The sequence below is a fragment of the Leopardus geoffroyi genome, chromosome A3 (genome assembly GCF_018350155.1).
Source record: "Leopardus geoffroyi isolate Oge1 chromosome A3, O.geoffroyi_Oge1_pat1.0, whole genome shotgun sequence".
In the NCBI taxonomy this organism is placed as follows: Eukaryota; Metazoa; Chordata; class Mammalia; order Carnivora; family Felidae; genus Leopardus; species Leopardus geoffroyi.
Window position 1 is genome coordinate 118,596,800 of NC_059336.1, and position 26,004 is coordinate 118,622,803.

A 26,004-nucleotide genomic window follows, 5' to 3' on the forward strand; every position below is an offset into this window, starting at 1 on the left:
AATCTGTAACAAGGAACTGCTTGTGTGGATGTAGAGACAGGTGGAGGCCTTCACTTTACACCCTATGTATCCTTTGAATTGTGAGCCATGCGAATATCTTACTCCAAAAATGAATACAACTAATATAAAAGATTTTGCAGTGAAGTCAAACATAGCCTAACTGAGGCAACAGGAGTGGAGAGACATTTGTTGATTACAGAAGTGTTTAAAGCTGAAAGCTGTCCATCCGACAAGCATTTCAGATGTAATTTACCCGGGGAACCGTAGCCTTGGCTGCACCCAATTTTGCGTTCTCACAAAGTTAGTCCTAAGCCACAGAGCAGCCTTACTTTGCCTTTAAGGATGCTAAGAGGGTTGGGATAGGAGTCCCTGTACTCCTGCTTTTAAATCTTAGCTAGCTCCTCCCACGTTTTTCTTAAATGTTTTGTGTAACCAAGGGAATGTAATAGGTGAGATTTTGGGGGAAGAGAAAGGCTGGTTTACTCCACCTCTTGTCCCTATTTATAAATCTTGAATTCTCCCAGTTGATAGGTGGAGACCTGTGAAGTTTATATGGCTTTAAAGGTCTCAGGAGAGGGCAGAAATTTGTTACCTTTTTTTCTTTGTCCACCAGCATCCGACCTCCCCCATTTTTGTTTTTTTTAATGTGTATTTTTGAGAGAGAAAGCATGATGGGGGTGGGGAGGTGTTCTGAAGCCAACTCTGCTGACAGCAGAAAGCCTCTTTCGGGCCTTGAACTCACAAACCTGAGATCATGACCTGAGCCGAAGAGCAGCGCTTTACCAGCATCCCACCTCCCGGGAATGCGGCAAGGCCTATGCCCAACCAAGGCCAAGGTCCAAGCCTGAGGCTGAGGCGAGAGCAGCGTCCCCACGCCAGACTTTTCTACTGGCTCCCCTTCCCTGTCCTTTGCCCAGTCCCCCTTAATGTGTTTTAGTAGGGCCCATCCTTGACTTCACAAGTGGCTGCCCTTCGCGGAGGGCCCAGTCATCCTCTGGCAGGCCGCGCGGCAGGGATTCCTCATCTCTCAGTCTGTGTCTTCGTCTGGGACTGCGCCGCGTAGTTACTTTCACTCCAGCCTGGCCCGGCTCGCCACGCGGCAGGCGGCCTTGACCGTTAGGCAGGCTTCCAGTGCTCAGGCACAGCAACCAGGCCTGGGCGCGCCGCACGCTCGAGGCTCTAGTACGGGCCCCTTGGGAATCCGCGGGGCGCGACGACCATCACCGCGCAGGCGTCAATCTTCCTTTCTTGACACTGCAATTCCCAGAAGGCCACGCAGCGTCCCCTGCGCGGCTAAAGCCCAGGAGCTTCAACCGCTCCGAAAGGGCGCGGGACTCTCGCCGCACTGCATTGTGGAATACATAGTCTGAGAAAAAGTCTTCGGGCACAAAGTCCCCACCAAGCTCACGTGTTTACCTTGTGCACTGGCGGCCGGAGGGGCGGAGGCGGGGGGAGGGGGAGGGGAAGGGGGGGACAATAAAGAGTAGCTACCAGATTTCGTCATAAAACCGCGACCAGACAGGCGGCGCCATCTTCGAACTTGGACTTCCGGAAGGACTTTGGTGAGGGTGAGTGTACCGCAGCGGGGTGTGCGGGGGCCCCACGATTCCTCCTCCTCCTCCTTTTCCCATAGCACTAAGATAATGGGAACCAGCTCCCGGCTCCTCTCTTCCCTCTGCACAGCATCGCGATTTCCAGCCCCCGCGCTGCTGCAGAAACCATCACGCTCCCCACCTCCTTCCCTGTAGTGCAACCGGACATCCCTTATCCCTGCTAACCATGGCTCTTGCCTTCTTTCTCGACGCGGTGCGGGTAACACGGCATCCTGCGCTCTGGCCGCGTCGTTGCTAACATTGCATTCCTCGGACTCAGCAAACCTACAGTAGTCCTCGGCCTCAGAAAACTCAGGGCTCGCCCCCAGCCCAGGCTAGGGATGGAAGCTGCCTTCACGCCCATGACTGAGGAAGGGCAGACGGTCACCCCTAGAGTGGTAGAGGGTCATTCTCATTCGGCTGTGTCTCATCTTCCTCGATGAGGCTCTTTTAACCCCGGGGTTGTGCCCCGCGCGCTGCAACCCCATTGGCGCAGCCAAGGGCCAGTTATGTTTCCCTTCTAGTCCTTTTATCCCGCAACAAGTTGGCTGACTGCTGGGGAAGGCAGAGGTGGCGACTTCAGCCCCACCCTAGTAACTCACTTTGTTAGAGAGGTGTAGTGTTTGGCGAAGCCTCTTCGCCCTAGTGGCATATCGTTACATACACTTCAGCCATTCCTGCGCCTTGGTTACTTTTTGCCATCCCTTCTTATCAAATGTATTGTTTTCTTAGTAGTTTTTAAAAATTGGCTTATTTTTAAAATTTAAGTGCTTTAGTCTCAATCTAAGCAAGAAAGATGAAACCATGGGTTTCATGGACTAGAGTTTTTTTATACAAGTTAAAAACACAATCAAAATAAAACTCATTTTTGTATCATTAAAATAATCTTGCATACCACCAGCTGTACCATAGGAACACTTTGGTATTAGACCAGTGTGTTTAAAGTAATTCCATAGTTGAGGAACTGTGCTAACTAATCATTTTCCTTGATTAGGGAAATCCTGGCAGCCTTGAAGCAGCATTCCAAACAAGTTGAGGTGCAAATGTAAACTTTTATAAACTCTAGCAAAATTTATTAAACATCCCTTCCTTTACTTATGTCTAGAATTTGTATTATAAAATCATAAATGGAAATTAACCACCATACCCTGCTGCTGCCTTCTAGAGAAATGAATTCTTGAAGGGATTTTTTGCACCTTGAGAAGGTGGTCATTCAATTAACAAAGTTTAATTATTGCACTTACCATGTACCAGGTTCTGGATTCAGTAGTGAATCAGGCAAGATCCTTATGAAACTTTCAGGGAAGATACATATGGAGTAAGTGAATACCCATACCTCTTATTATCATAAGAAAATACCACATGGACTAAAGAGCTACATTTAAGATTCAAAACTAGAAAAAGTATTAGAAGAACATAAAATAGGGTATGTTTATATCAGTGGGGTAGGAGATGCCTTTTTAAGACACAAGTCATAAAGGAAAAGTCATAAAGAAAAAAAATTAACTCAGTAAATATAATTTCAGTTTAGCAAGAAACATTATAAACAAAGGTTTTTTAAAAAATATTTTATGGGGCACCTGGGTGGCTCAGTTGGTTAAGCGTCCGACTTCGCCTCAGGTCATAATTTAAGGGTTCGTGGGTTTGAGCCCACGTCGGGCTCTGTGCTGGCAGCTCAGAGCCTGGAACCTGTTTTGGATTCTATGTCTCTCTGTCTCCAACCCGCCACCTCTCATGCTCTGTCTCTCTCAAAAATAAATAAACATTTTAAGAATATATTTTATTTTTATTTTTATTTTATTTATTTTATTTTAAGTAGGCTTCACATCCAGTGTGGGGCTTGAACTCACAACCCTGAGATCAAGATTTTCACGCTCCACCAACTGAGCCACCCAGGTGCCCCTAAACAAAGTTGTTTTTAAAAAGTAGGGACACAGTATTTGCAACATAGATAATTTCACAGATCAATAAGGAAAAGATTGCTTTGTACTGTAGAAATATGGGCAAATTATAAGTACAGGCAATTCATAAAAAAAAAATAGATGTCCAATATATAAAAAGAAGTTGCTAACCTCAATCATTATCAGGACAATGCAAATAAATACAATAGGGAAGAATTCTTTCATCCATCAGATTGGCAAGGGTGTGGCAAAATGGGTACTGATATATGGTTAGTGGGATTACAAATTGACTTTTGTTTTGGTGAGCTGTTTGCAGTATCTATTAAATTTTTTTTTTTTTAACGTTTATTTATTTTTGGGACAGAGAGAGACAGAGCATGAACGGGGGAGGGGCAGAGAGAGAGGGAGACACAGAATCGGAAACAGGCTCCAGGCTCTGAGCCATCAGCCCAGACAGAGCCTGACGTGGGGCTCGAACTCACGGACCGCGAGATCGTGACCTGGCTGAAGTCGGACGCTTAACCGACTGCGCCACCCAGGCGCCCCTCTATTAAATTTTGAAATGTGTATAACCTTTAATCCAGTACAATAATTCCACTTCATATCATTATTCTGGAAAATAATTTCTCATTAACGAAGAGATCTGTACTTAGATATTTATTGCAGTATTGTCTGTAATAGTGTTGTGATTCAGTTGTGCATCAAATGGGGAATATCCGAATGAACTATAATTCTATGGAACACTGGATAGTAACTAAGAAGAATGAGATACATATTTGTGCACTGATGTGGAAATTCTTTAAGACATACATAGAAGTTCTCTTAACTGATACCTATTTAACTAGCTCCCTGTGTTAACTGACATTCCCCATTTCCTCTGTAAAGCATACAAACTGATGTTCATGGCACACTGCATACCTGAAGCCTATAGGTTTTTCTCCTATAGGCCTGGTCACTGTTCTCACTGGTGGAGTTGAATGCTTGCCAAGAGTCATTGTGATGGTCCTCAACATTTTTTATGTCAGTTAATTTGTCATTATATTTATATAATTGTGATATATGTTTAAATTTTAAAGATTTTGAGTATGAAAGAATTACTGTTTCTATTAAAACTAAGTTGTAATGTGGCAGATAAACAGGTGCTTTATTGTTATTCTTTATATTCTACACATATTTACAAGTATTCTACTTCAACTAAAAGTATTATAAAGACAACTCAGAAAAGAAAGGAAACTAAGTTGATCCCTTGGGAAAGGCAAAAGAGGTACATTTGCAAAGAAACAAGCGTATGGGTGTGGGTGAGACAACTCTAAAAGACTGAGGAAATTTTGTAAAGATCTGAAACTTTATTGCACTTGAATTGCTTCTCAAGAAAAGACAATGTTTCAAGAAAGGAGTGATCAATAGCATCAGTGCTGCTAAGAGATCAAGTTAAAGGAAACAGAAGTGTCCACTGAATTAGTTGACAGCAGTTATTGGAGGCTTCAGCTTCAGTGATGAGTTGGAAGGCAAAATCCTAGTCAGAATGAAGCAGGGTAATTAAAACATCACATGCAGAGGACTCTTTAAAAGTTTGACTGTGAGAGGGAGGAGGAACATGGGTTAAAGGGTAGTTGTATGTGTGTTAAGATGAGAATTATTGACATTACTTTTTTTAATGTTTATTTTTGAGAGAGAGAGTGCACATGGGCAAGTGGGGTAGGGACAGAGAGAGGGAGACACAGAATCGGAAACAGGCTCCAGGCTCTGAGCTGTCAGCACAGAGCCCAATGCGGGGCTCAAACTCACCAACTGTGAGATCAGGACCTGAGCCGAAGTCAGACACTTAACTAACTGAGCCACCCAGGCATCCCAGTAATTACAGACATTTAAATGCAGTTGGGGAGGCACCTGGCTGTTTCAGTGGGGCATGCGACTCTTGTTTTCAGGGTTGTGAGTTTGAGCCCCATGTTGGGTGTAGAGATTACTTAAAAATAAAATCTTTATAAATAAATGAAGGAAGGAAGCAACCAATTGGACAATAGCCAATGGAAAGGAAAAGGATAAACAATTCCAGTGTCCCTAGGAGGTAGGGTGATGGAACTAGAACACAGGTGGAAGGTTGAGCTTAGAAAGTAGATAAAGGGTTCCGATGGAGAGAGTAGGCTTCTTGACCAGACATTGAAGTATTTCCCACATAGTGACTTTCTGGGTTTTGTTTTGGGAATCAGAGGCAAAATAACCTGCTGAGAACCAGGGCATCAGATATTGGGGGAGAGGTAATGTGGGGGCTGACTAGAGAGAACGTGTAAGTGGTAGCACTCGGCACCTTAGATGCACACATGGAAAAGAAGGATGGTTGGTGCATCCAGGGCTTAAATTTTGCCAATTTTGCAGAGCAAAAAGATAAGAAAGGAACTTCACAATATCAACAAGAATCTGATTCAAATAAAGGAATCTAAGCTAGATAGGATGTGGCCAACACAGGGAGAAATTGGAGAGATCAATAGATAGTGACTTGATATGGTTGGAGAATAGATATAGATTGTAGTTGAGCAGTCTGGCTATAAAGATGGGAGGTTGTAATCAGATAGTGGGATGTCTTTGTGATTTTGGAGGTTAAAAGGTTTTGTGTGATGACAAGGTCCAGTGTGTGACAGCAAGTGAGTAGCAATGGTTTAGCTGAATGTTCTGAGCTTCAAAAACAGTTTTTACAAGACAGGGAGAACTCTTCGTCTAGAAGTGGCATTGGAGACGAATTGACAAGACGCTGATCCCACTTTCTACTATGGGGTAAGTGGGACATGAGAGAAGGAAAAACCTCCACTGAGAGCCTGGAAAGCTAGAAATTTCACTTCCTGGAATTTTTTTCCATCCAAGATTTTGAATATGATTTAGGTCTTGCCAATTAAATGTGCTCTTGAAGAACTCAAATTTGAACTTCAGTTTAGAGAGGAGAGAGCCAGGCCAGGAGGCAATACATATTATTGGTTCAGATTGTGGCAGTGGTGTGATTCTGGATCTGGGAGCCAGAGAAGGGTCTTTCCTGTTCAGTTAGGTCACTTTCTGATCATTGCAGAGGCAATTCATGGAGCCATCAGCTGTGGCAGGAGCTTTGTGATTTGTGGGTGCCTCCTCGTAATCTGAAGGGCTTTGTGAAGACGCAAAGTGCTGGCCCCATCCCAGAGTTTCTGATTCAATAGGTCTGGGATAGGACTGGAAATCTGCACTCTAAGAAATTTCCAAGTGATGTGGATGCTGCCTGGACCACCACAATTTAGGAACCACTGGTGTGAACCATGTAATACCCTATAATAAATTCCTTTTAGCTGAACTGGCTAGAGAGGATTCTGTTCTGTGCAGCTGAAGCAGGACCAATAGAGAGGTCAAATAATCATTTTATTCATGTCTTCCTGTCCTTATCTACTTAATCTGTCAATGGTTAAAAGAAGTAGTTCTTGTATTTCCTGAAGATTTTGCTTTATTTTGATGCTGTCATTTGACGTCTAACAGTTCATGACATTTATCTTTTATATAATTTGAAGTTTTATGACAAAGTATTCCCTCTTTGTCTCATTTAATACTTTCCCCCTGAACTCAACTCTGCTATTACCAAAACTCCTATTTTCTTTTTTTTTTTTTTTTATTAAATTTTTTTTTTTCAACGTTTATTTATTTTTGGGACAGAGAGAGACAGAGCATGAACGGGGGAGGGGCAGAGAGAGAGGGAGACACAGAATCGGAAACAGGCTCCAGGCTCTGAGCCATCAGCCCAGAGCCCGACGCGGGGCTCGAACTCACGGACCGCGAGATCGTGACCTGGCTGAAGTCGGACGCTTAACCGACTGCACCACCCAGGCGCCCCCAAAACTCCTATTTTCTTTGTGCTTACATTTGCCCTATATATTTTAATGTATGTTTTGACTTACAGCTCTTTTGATTCCTTTGTATTAGACATCTTTTTTTGTTAAGTTTATTTATTTATTTTGAGAGAGAGAAAGAGAGAGCAAGTGGGGGAGGGACAGAGAGAAAGGAGAGAGAGAGAATCCCAAGCAGTCTTCGCACTGTCCACGTAGACGCCAGTGCGGGTCTGGAACTCACAAACTGCAAGAACATGACCTGAGCTGAAATCAAGAGTTGAATGCTTAACTGACTGAGCCACTGAGGTGGCCCTGTGTTAGACACTCCTTCAAAGCATATAGTTTGACTTTTTAAAATCAATCCAAATCTTTATTCTTTTTTTTTTTTTTTAAATGAATGGATTGATTTTTGGTCATTGTTATACGTATCTTTATCTTCTTTGTAGGTTTTTTTTTCTTTTCTTTTTTGTGTTTCTTTTATTTTCAATCTCTTATTGTACAGCCTTTAAAACAATTTTTTTTCTGGTTTCTGTGGTCTGCTGGGTATTTTGGAAGCAACAGAGCATACTGCCTTTAGTTCTGTTAAATATCTAAATGGTATTAATAGCCCTTTACTTCTCCAGTTACCGATCTTACAAGCAAAAGCAGGATACTTCTTTGTCTTGGTCTACTACAGTCAGAAAATTCTTATTTTTACATTGCAGGGCCTTTCAAAATTTTAAATTAGAGTCTGTTTTATAGTGGTAGTTACCACAGTTGTTTAAACTCAATGTGTCACTGGGTTAAATGCTTACTGCAATCTTTATACCACAGCTTCTCCATTAGAAAGTTGTTGTGTTGCCTGGGTAGCTCAGTTGGTTAAGCATTTGACTCTTGATTTCGGCTCAGGTCATGATCTCACGGTTGGTGAAATTGAGCCCTGCCTCTAAGCATGGAGCCTGCTTGCGATTCTCTGTCCCTCTCTGCCGTTCTCCCCCACTTGTGTACTCTCTCTCAAATAAATAAACTTAAATAAAAATTTAAAAACCTTAGAAAGTTCTTTGTATTGATTTGTCTTTCATTGGCTGAAGTAGGTCTTCAAGTTGATTTTTTTAAAACTATAATTCCTAGAGACTTGCATATTGAGAATACCATCCCGTTGCCTTTATGTGAATGATGTCTCAGTTAAGTATTCTCTTGACCCTCTTTGTGTTTCTTTATCTTCTGGCATCAAATGTTTCCGAGAACTCTGAGGCTGACCTGATGTTTACTTTTCTCTTTGTGGGAGAAATTTAGTATCTTCACTCAAGTATTTCTTGGTCTTGATGATTCTTTATTGACTTTTACTTGCCTTTTACACCTTAAGCTCTTCTGATTGATAGATCAGGGTCTTCATTTATTTCAGGAAAGTATTCTATTTTTTATTTCAGGAAATTTTCTTCTGTTAAGTGGTTTTTTTTCCTTTTCTTTTCTTTTCTTTCTTTCTTTTTTTAATATTCTGTTCGCCTTTCCTTCTCTCTTGTTTAGGAACATCAGTTATTCATGTGTTGACTCCCTCCCTCCTCTTTTTCATCTATATCATCTCACTAATCACTTTTATCTCTTTATAGCAGTACAGTTTTCAACATTTTGCTTCTCCCCTGGTTTTCATTTCATTTCATGATGATCTTATCCATTTTACTCAGTTTCTTTCCTTATGACTGCTCAGTCTCCACCTCCCCATTGTCTTCTTTTATCCCTTCTTGGATTCCACAGTATCTTTTTTTTTTTTTTTTTTAAGTATTATACAGACATTTTTTGTTGCAAATTTTCTTCTGTTTTCTGGAGGCTTTCTTCGAAAGGATACTTTCCATCTTTTTTCATTTGTTTGTGTCCTTTTGATTCTTTCTGTAGTATCTATGCATAGATTTCATGTGGATCCTTTTTATTACTAATTTTGAATGGAGTAGTTCTCTCAGGGCTTGCTATTTACTAAAGAACAGGGTAGGTGGATTCGCATTGACCTCTATTTATGTTGGCGATATAACACTATGTCTTTAACACAGTGTTCCTTAGCACCTGAGTTAGAGGATTGGCTATTTCTAATATGTTTCTAATATGTTTAGACTGTAGCTTCTTTAAGAGAGACAATTGGGAAGTTTAATTTGTATATTTCCTATGGTCTTTGTATTAACACACTATTCAGCTGAGGCCAATGAATTATTTATTCTTAAGGCATGTACAGACCTATGGGGGGGTTCCTCCTGGGATTTGAGGTATTTCTCCCTTTTTGTCATAAAAAGGTATTTTATTCTAACCAAAAACTGGGCCCTTGCAGAGTTCTGTGTTGCTCAGCTTTTTGGTTTGGTGGTCAATGCTTTGTTTATCTCTGTCAGTTTACTTTGGTCCATGGTTACACAATTGATTTTCTGAGTTAGAAAAAAATGAAGATTTGTGACAATTATTTAGTTCATTCTTTTTTTTTTTTTTTTAAGATTTTATTCTTAAGTAATCTCTACACCCAACATAGGGCTCGAACTCACAACCCCTGAGAGCAAGAGTCACATGTTCTTACCTACTGAGCCAGCCAGGAGCACCTTTAGCCCATTCTTCAATGTGGGAAAGGTCTCTTAATATAGTAGGATGTTCCTTAATTGTCTCATAGCCATCCGCCTCCCCTATTCAGGTGAAAGATTGATGGCAGGCCACTAGATAACTCTTACTTATAAAATAAAATTGTTCCTTAACTAGTATTCACAAACATGGATTAGCTCTGGGCATCCTCCTTCAATGCGGTCTAAATTTTATGTATTTGGCAACTATTCTTTATAGTCTGTTTTAGGAAGTTGTGGCCCTTCCCTGGATTCATAACAGGTGATTTCTTTCTTTCTTTCTTTCTTTCTTTCTTTCTTTCTTTCTTTCTTTCTTTCTTTTAATTTTTTGAGGGGAAAGGGATGATTTATTTCATTGGGCTTTAGGGAAAGGAGTTGGATAATTGTTCATTCACTGCATTATCCTTATAAGAAAATGTAAGAGCTTTAAATTGGCTAAGCAATATAGTGCTTGGCACATAGTAAGCATTTAATAAATAAATGGTAACTTTCTTATTATCCGTTCATTGCCAGCTCCACTAGTGTGTAGGTTCCATGAGAGCAGGGCCCTTAGCTGTCTTGCTTGTGGTCATACTCCCAATTCCTAGAATAGTGCCTAACACAGAAGATGTTTAGTAATTATTGTTAAATAGTTCCCCCGGGGAAGTGGGAGGCGGTGGGTGGGATGGGAAGAGAAAAGACAGGAAAGTAGAAAAATCTGAGCCAGTGCAAATAGCTTTTGCCTTCTCCTCACGTGTATGTCTCTGTGCAGGGACAGCCATTTTAGGGGGTGCTGATGGATACCTGCGGGGTCGGCTGTGTTGCCCTGGGGGAGGCCGGCCCCGTGAGGAACATGACTGTGGTAGACTCTCCTGGACAAGAGGTGCTAAACCAGTTTGATGTCACGGCCTCTTCAGAAATAACCAGTGCTGAGGCTTCCATAGAGATGTCTTTACCTCCACCTTTGCCTGGATTTGAGGATTCTCTTGATGAGAGCAGACTCCCTCCAGAACAAGAAAGCTTCTCCAGACTTGAACAGCAAGGTATGTACCTTGTCCTTTAATCTTTTAATCTCCCCATGTTTAGCTTCAGATGACAGAGAGCAGGGTGAGCTCACAGGATCTTACCAACCTGGGTATGGTATAATCTCTGCCAAAGAGATTTGAGCTCTGGTCCCGTCTCACAGACCCATATTCTTCTCTACAGATCTTTCTTCAGAGATGTCAAAGGTCTCAAAACCTAGGGCCTCAAAGCCTGGCCGGAAGAGAGGTGGTAGGACACGGAAAGGCCCCAAAAGGCCCCAACAACCTAATCCTCCGCCAGCCCCTCTGGTTCCTGGTCTCTTAGATCAATCCAGCCCTCTATCTGCCCCCATGCCTAAGAAACGAGGTCGAAGGTCCAAGGCAGAGCTGCTACTGCTGAAGTTGTCCAAAGACCTAGATCAGCCAGAGTCTCCACCTCCAAAGAGGCCCCCTGAGGACTTTGAGACCCCTCCTGGGGAACGACCCCGCCGAAGGGCTGCCCAAGTGTAAGGATTGTGGGGCGCAGCTCGGTGGAGGGGGGTTGGGGTGAAGGGAATCAGGGTGGGACAGATGTTGGAGAGCTGAGAGGCTGTGGTGAGGCGTCAGGTAAGCAGGGGTAACGTCTGGGTTCTGGGGACTTGAGCCATCTTCTAGCTCTTACCGCAGCAACTTCTACCTGTTGCTAAGTTTGTCTGTCTAGGAGGTTGCTTTTTGTGCCTTGTATCCTGTCACCTTTTTCAGTTTCCTCCAGGTCTTCGTTGCAATTTTACCGCCCAGTATATATCAGTCTCTCTGTGTCCTTCCATTCTTCCCTTGGCTCTTACTGATCTCTGTGGTAGAGTGAAAGTGCTTTTGGACTTAGAGTTGGCAGATCTGGGTTCACATTCCACAAACATGATCTGAGTCTTATCTTGGCCAAGTCCGTAACTTCTCTGGATCTCTGGTTCTTTATCAAAGGGGAAGGGAAAATTAATAGCTGCTTTGCAGGGGTCCTTGGGAGGATCCAGTGAGATAAGAATCAGCTAAGTATCTGGAAAAGGGGCTCTCAGTTAAGTGTCTGTGAGTATGGCTCTGACTCTGCCCTGTGCCACAGGGCACTTCTGTACCTTCAGGAACTGGCTGAAGAGCTCTCAACAACCCTGCCTGCTCCAGTGCCCCGTCCCGAGAGCCCCAAAGTGAGCAGCCCTGCCCAACCAAATAAAAGCCAGCCACAGGCAGCCTGTCAAGGTGGAGGAGAAGAGAATAACACTGCACGAGATGAAGACTTTGTTCTCCAGGTTGAGGCTGAAGATGGAAATGAAAGCGAGGCTCCAAGCGAGATCTCATCTGACCCCGAGCCTGCGGTGCCTCGGAGCACCCCACGAGGATCCACTTCCGGGGTAACTGAATGAATAAGAAAGTGGGGAAATAGGAGGATTATTAGGGGGTCTGCAGGGTGCCTAGTAACTGATGGCCAAAGTAGGTAAAGGAAGAAAGGGACACCCTCAAAAACAGTTGGGGCGCGGGGGGGCTGCGGGTGTAAGTACATGAGATTACTCATTCAGATACCGAGCATCTACTCTGCACTAGGAAACACATGTGACTGCAACAGCATTCTGCCTAAGTCCACAGTGTGATAGGTGCTTCACCGGGACTGAACATAGTGCTTTGGGCGTGTAGAGGAAGGTAGTGAACTACTCAGGCTTCCCAGAGAAGTGATGGTTGGGCTAGGTCTTGAGAGGTGAGTGGCAGTTTGCCAGAGGGATTGTTTTTCCCAGAAATTCCTGGGACAGGACACTAGAGCAGGCAGGGCTATTGAGAGCTCTCAGCAAGTTCCCAAGGGTGCAGAAGTGCCCAGCGGGACCTCGGAGGGTCTAGGGGAGAGCGGTGGGATCAAACTTGGGAGGATGGCCGGACGACCACTGGAGGGAGCCAACACAGGTGTTTGTACGTTTGTTGAATTGTGGTAAAATATACCACATAAAATTTGCCATTTAAAAATGTACGATTGAGTGGTGTTAGTGTGTCCTTGGTGTTGTGCAGCCATCACCACCACCCATTTCCCAAACGTTTTCATCATCACACACAGAAACTCTATACAACAAAGGTTTTTAAGTAGAAATATAATTAGTTAGGACAATAGGTCAGTCAGCAGTGGACAATTAGAAGACAGCTTCAGGTATCCAGGTAGTAATAGGGAGCGCCTGAATCAAGCCATGAAGCAAGCGAAGGTGGGGGACGGATGCAAGAGACGTTTGAGACAGTTAACAGCACTTGGCAGTCACAGGAAAGGAAGGAGTAGGAGTTTCTAACTTAGATGGTGCTTTCTTGTGCTGGACTTCAGGACAGAGGAGCAGTGGGGGTGGGGGAGGGGGGTGGGTGAGCAGTGAGGCGATGAGCTCACTTCCTTTTCTTTTGAAATTTATTTTTAAGTTTTCAAAATTTATTTTAAGAGAGAGAGAGAGAGAAAGAGCGAGCACGAGTTGGGGGAGGGGCAATGAGAGAGGAGAGAGACAGAATCCTAAGCAGGCTCCACACTGCCAGCACAGAGCCCAACATGGGGCTTGAACCCATGAACTGTGAGATCATGACCTGAGCCAAAACCAAAAGTCAGATGCCCAACCAACTGAGCCACCCAGGCATCCCTTAATTTTTAAATTTTATTTAAATCCAAGTTAGTTAACATATAGTATAATAATGATTTCAGGATTGGAATTGTGATTCATATTTACATATAACCCCCCATGATGAACTCACTTTCTGACATGTTGAATTGGCCTGTGGGCCATGGGCCATCCTACTAGAGATGTCTGGTAGCCAGTCATGTATGTGGGATCAGTGCCTGCCTTGTCTCAAGTGCAACATTTAAGGGAGTCCCAAACCCTCAATAATCAAGAAAAATATTTTGATGCAACATTTTAAAAAATAAAAATTGAGGGGTGCCTCGGTGGCTCAGTCGGTTAAGTGTCCGACTTCAGCTCAGGTCATGATCTCACAGTCTGTGAGTTCAAGCCCCGCGTCGGGCTCTGTGCTGATAGCTCAGAGCCTGGAGCCTGCTTCGGATTCTGTGTTTCCCTCTCTCTCTTCCCCTCCCCTGCTCATGCTCTGTCTCTCTCTGTCTCAAAAATAAATAAGAACATTAAAAAAAAATTTTTTAAATAAAAAAAATAAAAATAAAAATTGATGCAACAGATTTATGATGAACAAAAATATCAAGGTTTTAAATAAAGACAGGAACTGTATTACTGATTTTTCCTTTTGCTTTAGGCTCTGTAATATGGCTTGGGATCATTGTAAAAGTCTAGAATTTGTAGAGAAGCTGAAACTGAGTAAAGCTTACATTTTCTAAGATATAAACTTGATAATCAGGCATAATGATGGAAGTCAAAGCTATGGGCATGGGGTGAGATTACCTGGAGTATGTGTATGGAGGGTTGAGGAGAAGACAGAGGGACTCGGGGAAATACCATCATCAACTAAACCTGTCAGAGGAGGGAGAGCCTGCAGAGGAATATTAGAGAGGCAGGAAGGAACAAGGAGACACTATCCCATAGGGCAGGAGTTTGAGGAAGCAAATGTGAGTCCTCTGAACCAAATTCCATGGAGACGCTGAGGAAAGTGAACAGAAAATACGTAACAGGTTCCAGGAACCTGGGTGGCTCAGTTGGTTGAGTGTCCCAATTCTTAATTTCGGCTCCAGTCACGATCTCACGGTTTGGGGGGTTGGGCTCCACACTGATAGCACAGAGCCTGCTTGGGATTTTCTCTCTCTCCCTCTCTCTCTGCCCCTCCCTCGTGTATACTGGTGCCTGCTGTCTCTCCCCCCCACCCCCCCACTCTCTCAAAATAAATAAACTTCAAAAAAATAAATAAGAAAATACATAACAGGTTTTGCAGAAGGTGAAGTCCTAGTAATGGTGGAAACATCAATCTTTTAAGACACTGACAGGTCAGAGGCTAGAGAGGAGGTAGTACCAAGAAAAGTAAAAGCTGGGAAAGCTGTCTTCCGGGGACTTTCTCCAGTCTGTAAAGTTCTCTCGCTTATGTTTTTTTTTTTTCCATTTGATCCTCAGAAACAGAAGCCACACTGCCGGGGAATGGCTCCCAATGGCTTACCAAATCACATCATGGCTCCAGTTTGGAAGTGCCTCCATCTCACCAAGGACCTGTGAGGCTTGAGGAGGGGGCTGGGGATGCGGGGGTGGTGTTGGCGTGCAGAGGACCTTCTAAAGTGGGGCCATGGGAAAGAGGGAAGGCACTCACAGGGCAGGACACTGAAGACATTCATAACTAAAAGGTACCGCTCTAAAGGCAAGAGCTCCAGAGCCGTGCTGTCTGACATAAGCCACTAGCTGTGTGTGTGGCCATTTAAATGTAATTTCAAATTAATTGAAATGAAATTAAAAGTCCAGTTTCACAGCTGCACTAGCCACATTTCAATAGCCACTTACAGCTAGTGGCTAGTGTATCCGTTGGACAGCACACATAATAGATCCCTCCCATCACTGCACACAGGTTACTGGACAGAGCTGCCCAAGAATTTCTCTCCTCCTTCACTAACGCTGCTTCTGTCCCTCCAGCCGAGAACAGAAGCACTCGTACTGGGAGTTTGCAGAGTGGATTCCGTTAGCCTGGAAGTGGCACTTGTTGTCTGAACTGTAAGTTAGACATTCTGAAGCCGAGGAGGGGGTGACACTCCTGGGATCAGAAGAGGGACAGGGAATCCTGGGGTGGGTGAAAGTCTTCCACATTCATGCTCTTTCCTTTGCCTGCCCCCAGTGAGGCGGCGCCCTACCTGCCCCAGCAGGAGAAGTCTCCACTGTTCTCTGTACAGCGTGAAGGACTTCCTGAAGATGGCACACTCTACCGAATAAACAGGTGAAGATTGCATCTCTTTCTGGTTCTAGGAGATAGAAACAGGACAAATGAATGTTGAAAGGGATGACATATTGGCCCTCTTCTTCCCCTGATGCTGTTCCAGTTGGTCCCAGGGTGGGAAGCCTTGCTAGACCTGGTCAACCCAGGTAGTTTGCAGTGCTCATCACTGCTGGCCAGACTGAGGGCAGCTACGGAGATGGAAGGTCAAACCCGTTTACAAGGTCACATCTACTCAGATAGACCTGGGCACACTGGCCCTGGAGAGCCCTGTGGTAAACCAGAATGCACAGCCTGTCATCTTTGAAGGTGAACTAGAGCTCGACAGGCTTTGGAAGGAAAGGAGGAAGATACAGATGGTGGCTAAGGACTATTGTTACCTGTAGAATGTTCTTGATATTCTGGCCCTTGCTTAAGCTAGTTCATACCAGCTCCAGGTGGAGCTCCCATTCTGTCCTCATTACCTTTTTTTTTTTTTTTTTTTTTTAAGGCTTAATTTTTTGGAGCAGTTTTATGTTCAAAATTGAGAGGAAGGTGCAGAGATCTCCCATATACTCCCCTGCCCCCATACATGCACAGCTGCCCCATTATCAACATCCCCCACCAGAGGGTACATTTGTTACGATGAATGAGCCTACATTGACACATCATCACTCAAAGTCCATAGTGTACGTCAGGATTCACTCTTGGTGTTGTACATTCTTTGGGTTTGGACAAGTGTATAATGACATGTCTCTGTCATGATGGGATCATACAGAGTAGTTTTGCTGCCCTAAAAATCCTATGTGTTCTAGCTACTCATCCTCCCCTCTAATCCCTGGCTATCACTGATCTTTTGACTGTATAGTTTTGCCTTTTCCAAAATGCTATATAGTTGGGTTCATACAGCGTGTAGCCTTTTTCAGCCTTTTTCACTTAAACATGCATTTAAGGTTCCTCCGTGCCTTTTCATTGTTTGATAGCTCATTTATTTTTAGTGCCATATAATATTCCATTGTTTGGATGCTTATCCACTCACCTAATGAAGTCCTTATTACCTTTTATTAATTCCTTTCTTCATCCCATCTTTCACTTTTCTCTAGATTTAGCTCGATCACAGCACACCCAGAGCGCTGGGATGTGTCCTTCTTCACGGGGGGACCCCTCTGGGCTCTGGATTGGTGCCCAGTGCCAGAGGGGGCATCAGCTTCACAGTATGTGGCCCTTTTCTCCAGCCCTGACATGAATGAGACACACGCACTGAGCCAGCTTCATTCGGGTCCCGGGCTGCTCCAACTCTGGGGCCTCGGGACCTTGCAGCAAGAAAGCTGGTGAGGTGGGGCTGGAACGCTGCTGTGGAGGGTGGTTGAGGAAGAGAGAAGGATGGGGCTGGGCAGGGGCGCTGGGGCGCTTGGATTGGGTTGAGATGGGGCAGAGCACAGGCTCTGGCAGCCCTAGGCCCCTTCTCCCTACCCATTCTCCCCATATGCTTTCTCTCCTCAGTCCTGGCAACAGGGCCCACTTTGTCTATGGGATTGCTTGTGACCATGGCTGCATCTGGGACCTCAAGTTCTGCCCCAGTGGAGCATGGGAACTTCCAGGCACCCCTCGGAAGGTACCTCCCTGTTGGTTGTGGGATGCTCTAGGACTCAGAGTCAGAACAGAGAGGCCCTGCGAGTTCTCAGAGGGGACAGAGAGCGGTGGATGGAGTTTTCCCGGCAACCCCATATCATTTCCAGGGGCCAAAACCTCAAAAGTTTTCTGAGAGGCTCTGAAGGCAGCAAGCCTCAGCACAGATCTGGTCTCGCCCTCTAGGCTCCTCTTCTGCCCCGATTGGGCCTCTTGGCTCTTGCCTGCTCAGATGGGAAGGTGCTGCTGTTCAGTCTGCCCCATCCGGAGGCCCTGCTGGCTCAACAGCCCCCAGGTGAGTAGTGCAGCAGGCGAGGGGGTGGTGCTGCTGCAGCAGGGTCTGTCCATCTCCCCTGAAGCCCCTCCTGGCCCAGCCTCTAGGACCAAGCCTTACTCGGCATCCTACCCACTCTGACTTCACACCTTTTGTTCTCCACCTGTCTCTTGAGCAGTCTGCAAAAGGGGTGCTCTCTCCTGCAGTCTTCTCACTGGGCTCTTTGAGCATACCCCCTTTCTCCCCCTTGCCTGCTGTGTACCCTCAGGCCCTCCCCTCCTGCTGCCACAGCTTATGTGCTGAGCGTGATCTCCCCTGATCTCCTCTGCCACACTCTTCTCCTTCCCTCAGTCCCGTACTCACCTCTCCTTTCTTCACATAAATGCTTGCCTCTCCGTGTACACATAAACACCCTCTCTTCATTGGGAAGAGAGGGAGAGAATATAGAGCTGAAGATGAGCAAGAAGAGGAAGGGGTTAGGGAAAGACATCTCCTATTTGTCAAACTTGATTTTCAACTGTCCCGAGTATTTAAAGAAGAGGGCACCCAGTTTTGAGCCCCGAGAAATGCCATACTTGGTGGTTTGGTGGAGGAGTGGGCTGAGGAGGGAATAGGCAGTGAGGAAGTGAAGACAGATGCGTAGACGATTCTTTCAAGTAGGTTGGCCGTGAAGAGGAACACATGGATGAGGGTGGTGGCTGGAGGTGAATAAGGGGTAAAGGAAAGGTTTTGTTTGTGTGTTTGTTTTATTGAGTTAGGAGACTATAGTGCATGTTTACGTATGCATATGAGAATGATCCATTAGGGAGAGAAAGCAGATCGCTCAGGAGAAACGAAAGATAACCAGATGAGCAAAGTTCTGGAAAAGGTGAGAGAGTGGGGAGAGAGCAGAGTGGAGCAATTAGTCATTCTGATAGGAGGAAGGACACGCTCACTATAAGGGGGTGGGGGAAGGGGATGGGGCCAGGTAGAGGTAGATTCATCAATGTGCTGGTGGAGAGATGAGCGTAAGGGAAGGTCATTGTCAGATTAGGGGTGCTGATGTAAGAGCAAGGCAGATCAGGACTTCAGTCCTCTGTTCTCAGAGCATCGCTCTTCTTCCCTCACAGATGCAGTGAAGCCTGCCATCTATAAGGTGAGTGAGGAATCTGCTACCTTAGCCAAGGCTCCATCTTCTCGAGCCTCCCTTACTGATTCCACAGTGAGTCTCCTTCTGCCACTGAAAAACGCCCATCCTGCTGGATTAAACACTGATTTGAGCCTTTGTGGCAAATGGTAGGTATTCCTAACCCTAGGCCCGGCTCTTCTGTCTCTGCAGGTACAATGTGTGGCGACCCTTCAGGTGGGGTCTATGCAAGCTTCGGACCCCTCTGAGTGTGGTCAGTGCCTTAGCCTGGCCTGGATGCCCACCCGGCCCCACCACCACCTGGCTGCTGGCTACTATAATGGTAACAAAACAAAACAAAACATAAGGGGATGTTGCTATTTAAAGTTTATATATGCTTGTTGTTTTTTGGTTGTTTCTTTTTTGATTCAGTGTTGGGCATTATGTTCAAGCAATGTAAAAAAAATACAAAGAAGGAAGAAGAAAGTCACTAGAAATCTTCTTTTCAAAAAACCATAATTAAGAGTCGGTGAAGATCATTTCACGGAGTTCTGTATGCATATATAAAGATAAAAAGATCAGATGGCGAGAGAAAGAATTCTGTGACCGTGGGATCATTCTATGTATTTTAAAAATATTTTTTAATGTTTTTTATATTTGAGAGACAAAGAAAGAGAGCACAAGTGGCAGAGGGGCAGAGAGAGGGAGACAGGATCTGAAGTGGACTCCATGCTGACAGCAGAGATCCCAGTGTGGGTCTTGAGCTCATGAACCATGAGATAATGACCTGAGCTGAAGTCGGACGCTTAACCGACTGAGCCACCCAGGCGCCCCCTATATAAGCTGTTTTAAAGATTTTGTTTTTAAGTAATCTCCACACCCAGCATGGGGCTCGGACTCACAACCCTGAGAGCAAGAGTCACACTACCCCCTGAGCCAGCCAGGCACCCCTCTATAAGCTATTTTAAATGAAAATGTATGAAATTTAATTACACTTTAATTTTATAAAAGAAAAAGACTAGAAACTGAAAGATGGGCTAAGCTTCCCATAAATGTTCTTTCACCACAGAGACATCCATTCCTTAGGATCCTCTTGAGGTTAAAAAGAGGGGGAAAGAATGATAAAGAGCAGTCCAGTAGTTGGAGTTATCAGGTGACAATTTCATGGTCAGACCTCATCAGTAGCCTCAGCCTACAGAGGTCAGGAAATTAGCACTCTTACGCTTCTTCCTGGCCCTCTCGGTCTTCTCAGTGTTTCTTTTGGTACTGTGATTTTTCATCATTTGCATGCTGTCATTGTTGATGCTGTTTTGCTGTCTTGATTCCCAGTTATTTAACCTTAATTCTGTATTGAAATCATGTGTGTCCACCGTCCGTTCGCCTCAGGCTGCCGTTGTTGCCAAATTACTGATATGGCTCAGCTGGAGTTCACTGCCAATGAGCTTTTTCTTTTTTTTAAAAGTTTTTTTTTTAACGTTTATTTATTTTTGAGACAGGGAGAGACAAAGCATGAACAGGGGAGGGGCAGAGAGAGAGGGAGACACAGAATCTGAAACAGGCTCCAGGCTCTGAGCTGTCAGCACAGAGCCCGACGCGGGGCTCGAACTCACGGACCGTGAGATCTTGACCTGAGCCGAAGCCGGACACTTAACCGAGCCACCCAGGTGCCCCTGCCAATGAGCTTTTTCAAAAAAGGTTCAGAGGTGCTACGTTTCCTGAGTTTTTAGCTACAAATATTTTCCCCAGCTTTTGTTGATTAAATTCTTACTATTCCTTAATTTCTTTTCTTTTTATCAGAGTTCTACTTTTGATTACCTCCTCCTCCGCCAGCCCGGTCGGGGGCAGCTTTTTGGGTCAGCAGAGTTCGTTTCTATTTCTTCGTTTGTTTTCTGTTTCTCCACATCTTGTTGCTTTTGGCTCCTTGCCTGTTCTCTTTGTCTTAGAGCAGAGTTGGCAGACATTTCTCTAAAGGTCCAGATAGTGAATATTTTATGTCTTGTGGGCTGTTTGACCATTGTTGGAACTGCTCAACTCTGCCATTGAAAACTGAAGGCAGCCATACATGAGGTAAACGAATGGGTGTGACCGTGTTCCAGTCAGACTTTATTTACCAAAGCAGGCAGCAGGTTGTATTTGGCCCAAGGGCTGTAGTTCGTCAACCCTTGTCCTAGAGGGTTTATGCCTTTTAAAAAGCCCTTTGCTTTTATTTAGTAGGGAGTCCAGGCTACTGGGTGTATTCAGTCCAGCTTTCAACTGCAAGTGCCACACTAAGCTATTATTTTTTTGTTGATGAGAGTTGGAGCTAAAATATCATGGAGGGAATGTTGCCTAGATCATCATGATCCACATATCCTTTCATAAGGGGGTCACATCTGAGGGTAAAAGGCAAAGGTCCTAGGAACCCAGAGGAAAACATTAGAGCAAAGAAGGGAGAACTCGCCTTTATTACCTACACATTCTATCCCTACCTCAGGCATGGTGGTTTTCTGGAACCTTCCCACCAGCTCACCCCTGCAGCGGATACGGCTCTCTGACGGCTCCTTGAAACTCTACCCTTTCCAGTGTTTCCTAGCCCATGACCAGGCTGTGCGTGCCCTTCAGTGGTGCAAAGCTAACAGGTACGGGACAGGAGAGCTGTGGCATGGGAGGTGAAGCCTGGGCAGGCTGGTGCTCCCAGCCTTGCTCAGATTTGATCTGCTCCCTTTTCTCCCCTCTTTCCACAGTCATTTCCTCGTCTCTGCGGGAAGTGACCGCAAAATCAAATTCTGGGACCTTCGACGACCTTATGAACCCATAAACTCTATCAAGCGCTTCTTGAGTACAGAGCTGGCCTGGCTGCTCCCCTACAATGGTGTCACTGTGGCTCAGGACAACTGCTATGCCTCGTACGGCAGGATACACATAGGGGCTCTGGGACAGGCCCTAAGAGTTGGGGTGCAAAGTGTGCCAGGTTGTTGTGGGGAGAGGGGAGTTCAGAGTTGGGCACTGAAGGAAACACTGAGGTAGTCTGCATTCTGGAAGGAACTGGGGAAGGGAAATGAATCCAATCTTGGAAAAAGGAAAGTGTTTTTTTCTTCCTCTTACAGTTATGGACTCTGTGGAATTCATTATATTGATGCTGGTTACCTTGGTTTCAAGGCCTATTTCACTGCTCCTCGAAAAGGCACTGTCTGGGTGAGCCCCCGTCTTCATTACACAGGAAAACGATTACTTTACTCACCTGCTGGTGTCAGGAAGAGGCAGTAGTTTTGGATAGAAAAAGAGAGATGTATGGTAACTGTATCATCAGGGATAAGGGTTATGCATAAGCTCATTTGTATGTGTGTGTGTGCCCACCTCAGACTGTGTGCAGTTGTTACCAGTTCACAGAACTGAAACAATGAGTGAATGAATGAATGAAAGACATCTGTCTCTTCTTATTAGAGTCTTTCAGGATCCGACTGGCTTGGGACAATAGCCGCGGGAGATATATCCGGGGAGCTCATTGCAGCTATATTGCCAGATATGGCACTGAACCCAATAAATGTCAAGCGACCTGTAGAGCGAAGATTCGTACGTATATGAATATTTAATGGCAGCACCATCTGTTGGGTCCTAATCCACGTGATCTCCTAAATTAGAACTATAAATTAACAATAGGGTACAAATTTGTATGAGGTCTCCCAGACCTGAAATTGTCTCTGGAAGGCTTTTTTAATGTTTATTTTTGAGGGGGGGGGCGGGGGGGGGGGAGGGAGAGACACAGAATCTGAAGCAGACTCCAGTCTCTGAGCTGTCAGCACAGAGCCTGACGCGGGGCTTGAGCTCACAAGCCGTGAGATCATGACCTGAGCCGAAGTCAGATGCTTAACTGACTCAGCCACCCAGGTGCCTGGTCCCTGGAAATCTCAGCACAGAGTTGTACATAATCTCTACCTTAGTGCATCTGACCATATGTTCAAACATACTACCTTCTTCCATCTTTTAAGTCTCTCCTACCCAAAATCAATTTTCTCTTTTACTTTTATTCCGTCTTCAGTATTATGGAACCTAATGTCAGGGTCTCCTTTCTAGCCTATATATAAAGCAGATCTGATGCCATATCAGGACAGCCCTGAAGGTCGAGACCGTTCTGCTTCATCGGAGGCCCCCAACCCTCCCAAGGCTCGAACTTACGCTGAGACTGTCAGCCATCACTACTTGCTCTTTCAAGACACAGATTTGGTAAATTGAGGCCAAGAGAATGGGTGTGGCATTTGAAAAAGTAGAAAATGTTAGTTCTGGTATAGTAGGGCTTTCTAAGGAGTTGTAGCCCAAAGATGCAAGACTAAGAAGCCCCCGGCTTTCTCTCTCTTGTTGTACTCCCCTCCCCAGGGTTCCTTCCACGATCTGCTCCACAGAGAGCCAATGCTGCGCATGCAGGAAGGAGAGGGGCATTCACAGCTCTGCCTGGACAGGCTGCAGCTGGAGGCTATCCACAAGGTAAAAGCCTGGTCTCATCTTCTCCACCTTTCTTCACTCTCGTTTCCTCCCAACTCTGGACATAGGATCAATGAAATGGGCAATGAACACATAACAGAGACAGCTGAGAAGGGAAAACAGCTCTGGCGACCTCATTCTGCAAAGCATGATAGACATTCCTCATTTCTACCTCTCTCACCCCATCATGGTCTTATCCTTTCAGATTGTGGCCCTTTTTTTTTTCCTCCTGTTACAGCTACAACTCACCCCAAAGCACCAACTGTGAGCATCTCTCTTTTGTTTTCTGTTCTCTGCACAGGTCCGCTTCAGCCCAAACCTGGATTCCTATGGATGGCTGGTATCTGGGGGACAGTCAGGGCTGGTTCGGATCCATTTTGTCCGTGGACTCACCTCACCACTGGGCCACCGTATGCAGCTTGAAAGCCGAGCCCACTTCACTGCTATGTTCCAGCCGTCCTCCCCTATTAAAGGGCCTGGCTTCCCTCCAACTAGCCATCGCCTTCTGCCCAGTCCCTAGTCGTGGTCCACACAGGACCTTTGGAATGAAATCTGCCAGGAACAAATGGCCCCCAACCACAGGGCCATAGGAACTGGGGTCTTCCTGGATAGTGACGCTGCCAGACCTGGACCTTTAGACCTGCCTTGCCAGGACTCCTTAGATACCTCTCCTTCCACAGACTCTGTCATCACAGGCCCCTGCGGGCAGGGGGGCTCTCCCTCCACAAACTCTCAAGGCTCCTCCACCTAAAACTATGGCTCATGAGAAACACTCAGGCCTGACCTAGGCTTGGGAGTCAAATTGCTCATATTGAGCATATTGTGAAGTGGGTAAAGCTGAGTAAAGGTACTGGGTGTTTTTGAGACCACACGTGAGTGGGTGTTTGGAGAACTGGAAAGGGTATCTGTATGAAGGTTCCTGTCTGACTATATTCCAGGATCCAGTATTACTGCCTTCTCAACTTCCTCTTCAAAGTAACCAACACACAGGCCCATGAGGGGTGACAGTAATTTATTGGATTGAAGCGGCTTATAGTACTTCTTTAACTGAGGAACACCACAAACGCCCTACCAGTAGAACAGTGGCTCAGATCTTACTTGCTCCTGCTTATGAAATATTCCCAGTCACTGGTCGTCTGACCTTACTCGAACACTCCTAGGCAGTCATGTTTTAAAAAAAAATCTTCCTTTATATCGAGTCAAAGAGTATACTTCTATACATTTCACCATGATTATTAGGAAATCTAGTCATCTTCCCTGTGATTGCCCTTTTAAATATTTAAAAATAGCTATCATGTGTTTCCCAAGTCTTTTCTTCTCTAGATTAAATATCTTCAGTTACTTTAACCATTCTTTACACGTCATCATTTTTGGTCCTTCATGATCCTGGCACATCGTTGAGTTATTAAACATGTCTAGCTGCTTTATTTCAACTCTCCAGATAGGAGGTGTTTAGAACCCAAATACAGTGATGTGTTGTTGTATCTCCTCTTGTTAGAGTCCTCTTGTGGGATGCTGCAGACTCCTAGGGACTGCAGTACCACCTCCTAAGCAGAGACAGACCCCAGCAATGAGAAATAGGCAAACCACAGTCTTGGAATGTATAGGAGTACAATCAAGTTTGGGGTGGAGGGGAGGGAGGAGTCAGATGACCTCGGAAAACAGAAAGAAGTACGCAGCCAGCTCCAACTGAAGGGAGTGGAGGTTAGTTTACCACCTACCTGGAACAAAACCCTCTGGCACTGTAGACTGGTTGGCCAAATATCTGTGAATAGCTTTCTGCCTCTTGGATTTGGGAATTTATCGTATGTCAAGAAGAAGAAAGGAATCCAGCAGTTCCAATTTCCTTCCTGTACAGAAGAGGAAACAAGCTGGAGGCAACCAGACTATTAGCAGCAGAGGGACCACAACCCATGTCGGTGCAGTCCAGTCTTCTATCGTCCCATTGTGATCAGGCTCTGGTTGTGCCACTTTTGTTTTTGAGCTGACAGGGAAATGCCTTCCATTGCAGAGAAGCTTTGTTCATTCTACACAGCAGTCCCTTAACACTGCCTCGTGGGATTCCACTTTCAGTGGCAGAAAAGATGGGACCTGGGGACCCTAGCTGTTGAGGCTAGAGGTCGGTGCTGGCAGCCTTGCTCCTCCTGTGGACTCTAGCCTTGGTCTCCACCTCCAAAAGAAAATCGGGAGGTTGCTTTCAGCCCTTGCTGTCTTTCTCCACCATAAACCCTCTTCTCCCCAGGCTGTTCCACTTCAACCTTCCCTCCCAATGTGTACACTTTACACTATCCATGGATGCCTGTGCTTTTCTTTCTTTGTGCCTTTGCTCACACTTCCCTGCTCCAGGAGCATCCTTTTTCATCATCTCCACAAAAACCCTATTCATCCTTCAAGGTCCCAATGCAAATCTCACCTTTCATCAAGGAGTTTCATAGATTTCTCTAGTAAATATTCTCCCTCCCATGTGTTCTCAAGAGGAAAGGAAGAAAAAAGGATAAACAAGTGTTTATTAAGCACTTGGTCTAGTTCAGGTATTTTGCATGTTACCTAATCATATGAAGTAGGTACTGCCCCATTTTACTTGCTATTATTGAGAGTTTAAGCAGTCTCAATAAGGTCAGTTTACTAAGTAGTGATGCTGGGATTTGAATGTAGACAGCCTGACTTCAGAGGACAATTGTTTCCAACCTACCTCATTTGGTCTATTATATTTACCAGTGTAAATTCACTCTAGCACAGTGTTTTGTATATAGGAGCCTTTAGTTAAATATTTGTGACACCCAATTATCTTGCTTCCTCATT

At 45.0% G+C, this 26,004-nt stretch overlaps 1 protein-coding gene across 1 annotated transcript; it reads left to right on the forward strand.

The window, feature by feature from the left end:
• The first annotated feature begins 1,200 nt into the window (after positions 1-1,200).
• On the forward strand, positions 1,201-24,549 carry GTF3C2 (general transcription factor IIIC subunit 2). The gene is made up of 19 exons (XM_045447360.1): positions 1,201-1,568; positions 10,654-10,924; positions 11,088-11,409; positions 11,997-12,282; positions 14,956-15,050; positions 15,463-15,540; positions 15,662-15,760; positions 16,840-17,067; positions 17,240-17,351; positions 17,552-17,660; positions 18,749-18,774; positions 18,958-19,087; positions 21,218-21,362; positions 21,468-21,629; positions 21,831-21,918; positions 22,168-22,296; positions 22,798-22,947; positions 23,098-23,205; positions 23,504-24,549. Exons 2-19 carry the CDS (start codon positions 10,678-10,680, stop codon positions 23,720-23,722), a joined length of 2,733 nt encoding a protein of 910 aa, XP_045303316.1. The 5' UTR covers positions 1,201-1,568; positions 10,654-10,677; the 3' UTR covers positions 23,723-24,549.
• The last annotated feature ends 1,455 nt before the right edge of the window (positions 24,550-26,004 follow it).

Coding starts and splice junctions, on each gene's coding strand:
- GTF3C2 (XM_045447360.1), top strand. CDS start 10,678: ATGGATACCTGCGGGGTCGGCTGTGTTGCCCTGGGGGAGGCCGGCCCC. Junction 19,088..21,217: donor GGCTGCTGGCTACTATAATG/GTAACAAAACAA, acceptor TCCCTACCTCAG/GCATGGTGGTTTTCTGGAAC. Junction 21,363..21,467: donor CAGTGGTGCAAAGCTAACAG/GTACGGGACAGG, acceptor CTCTTTCCACAG/TCATTTCCTCGTCTCTGCGG.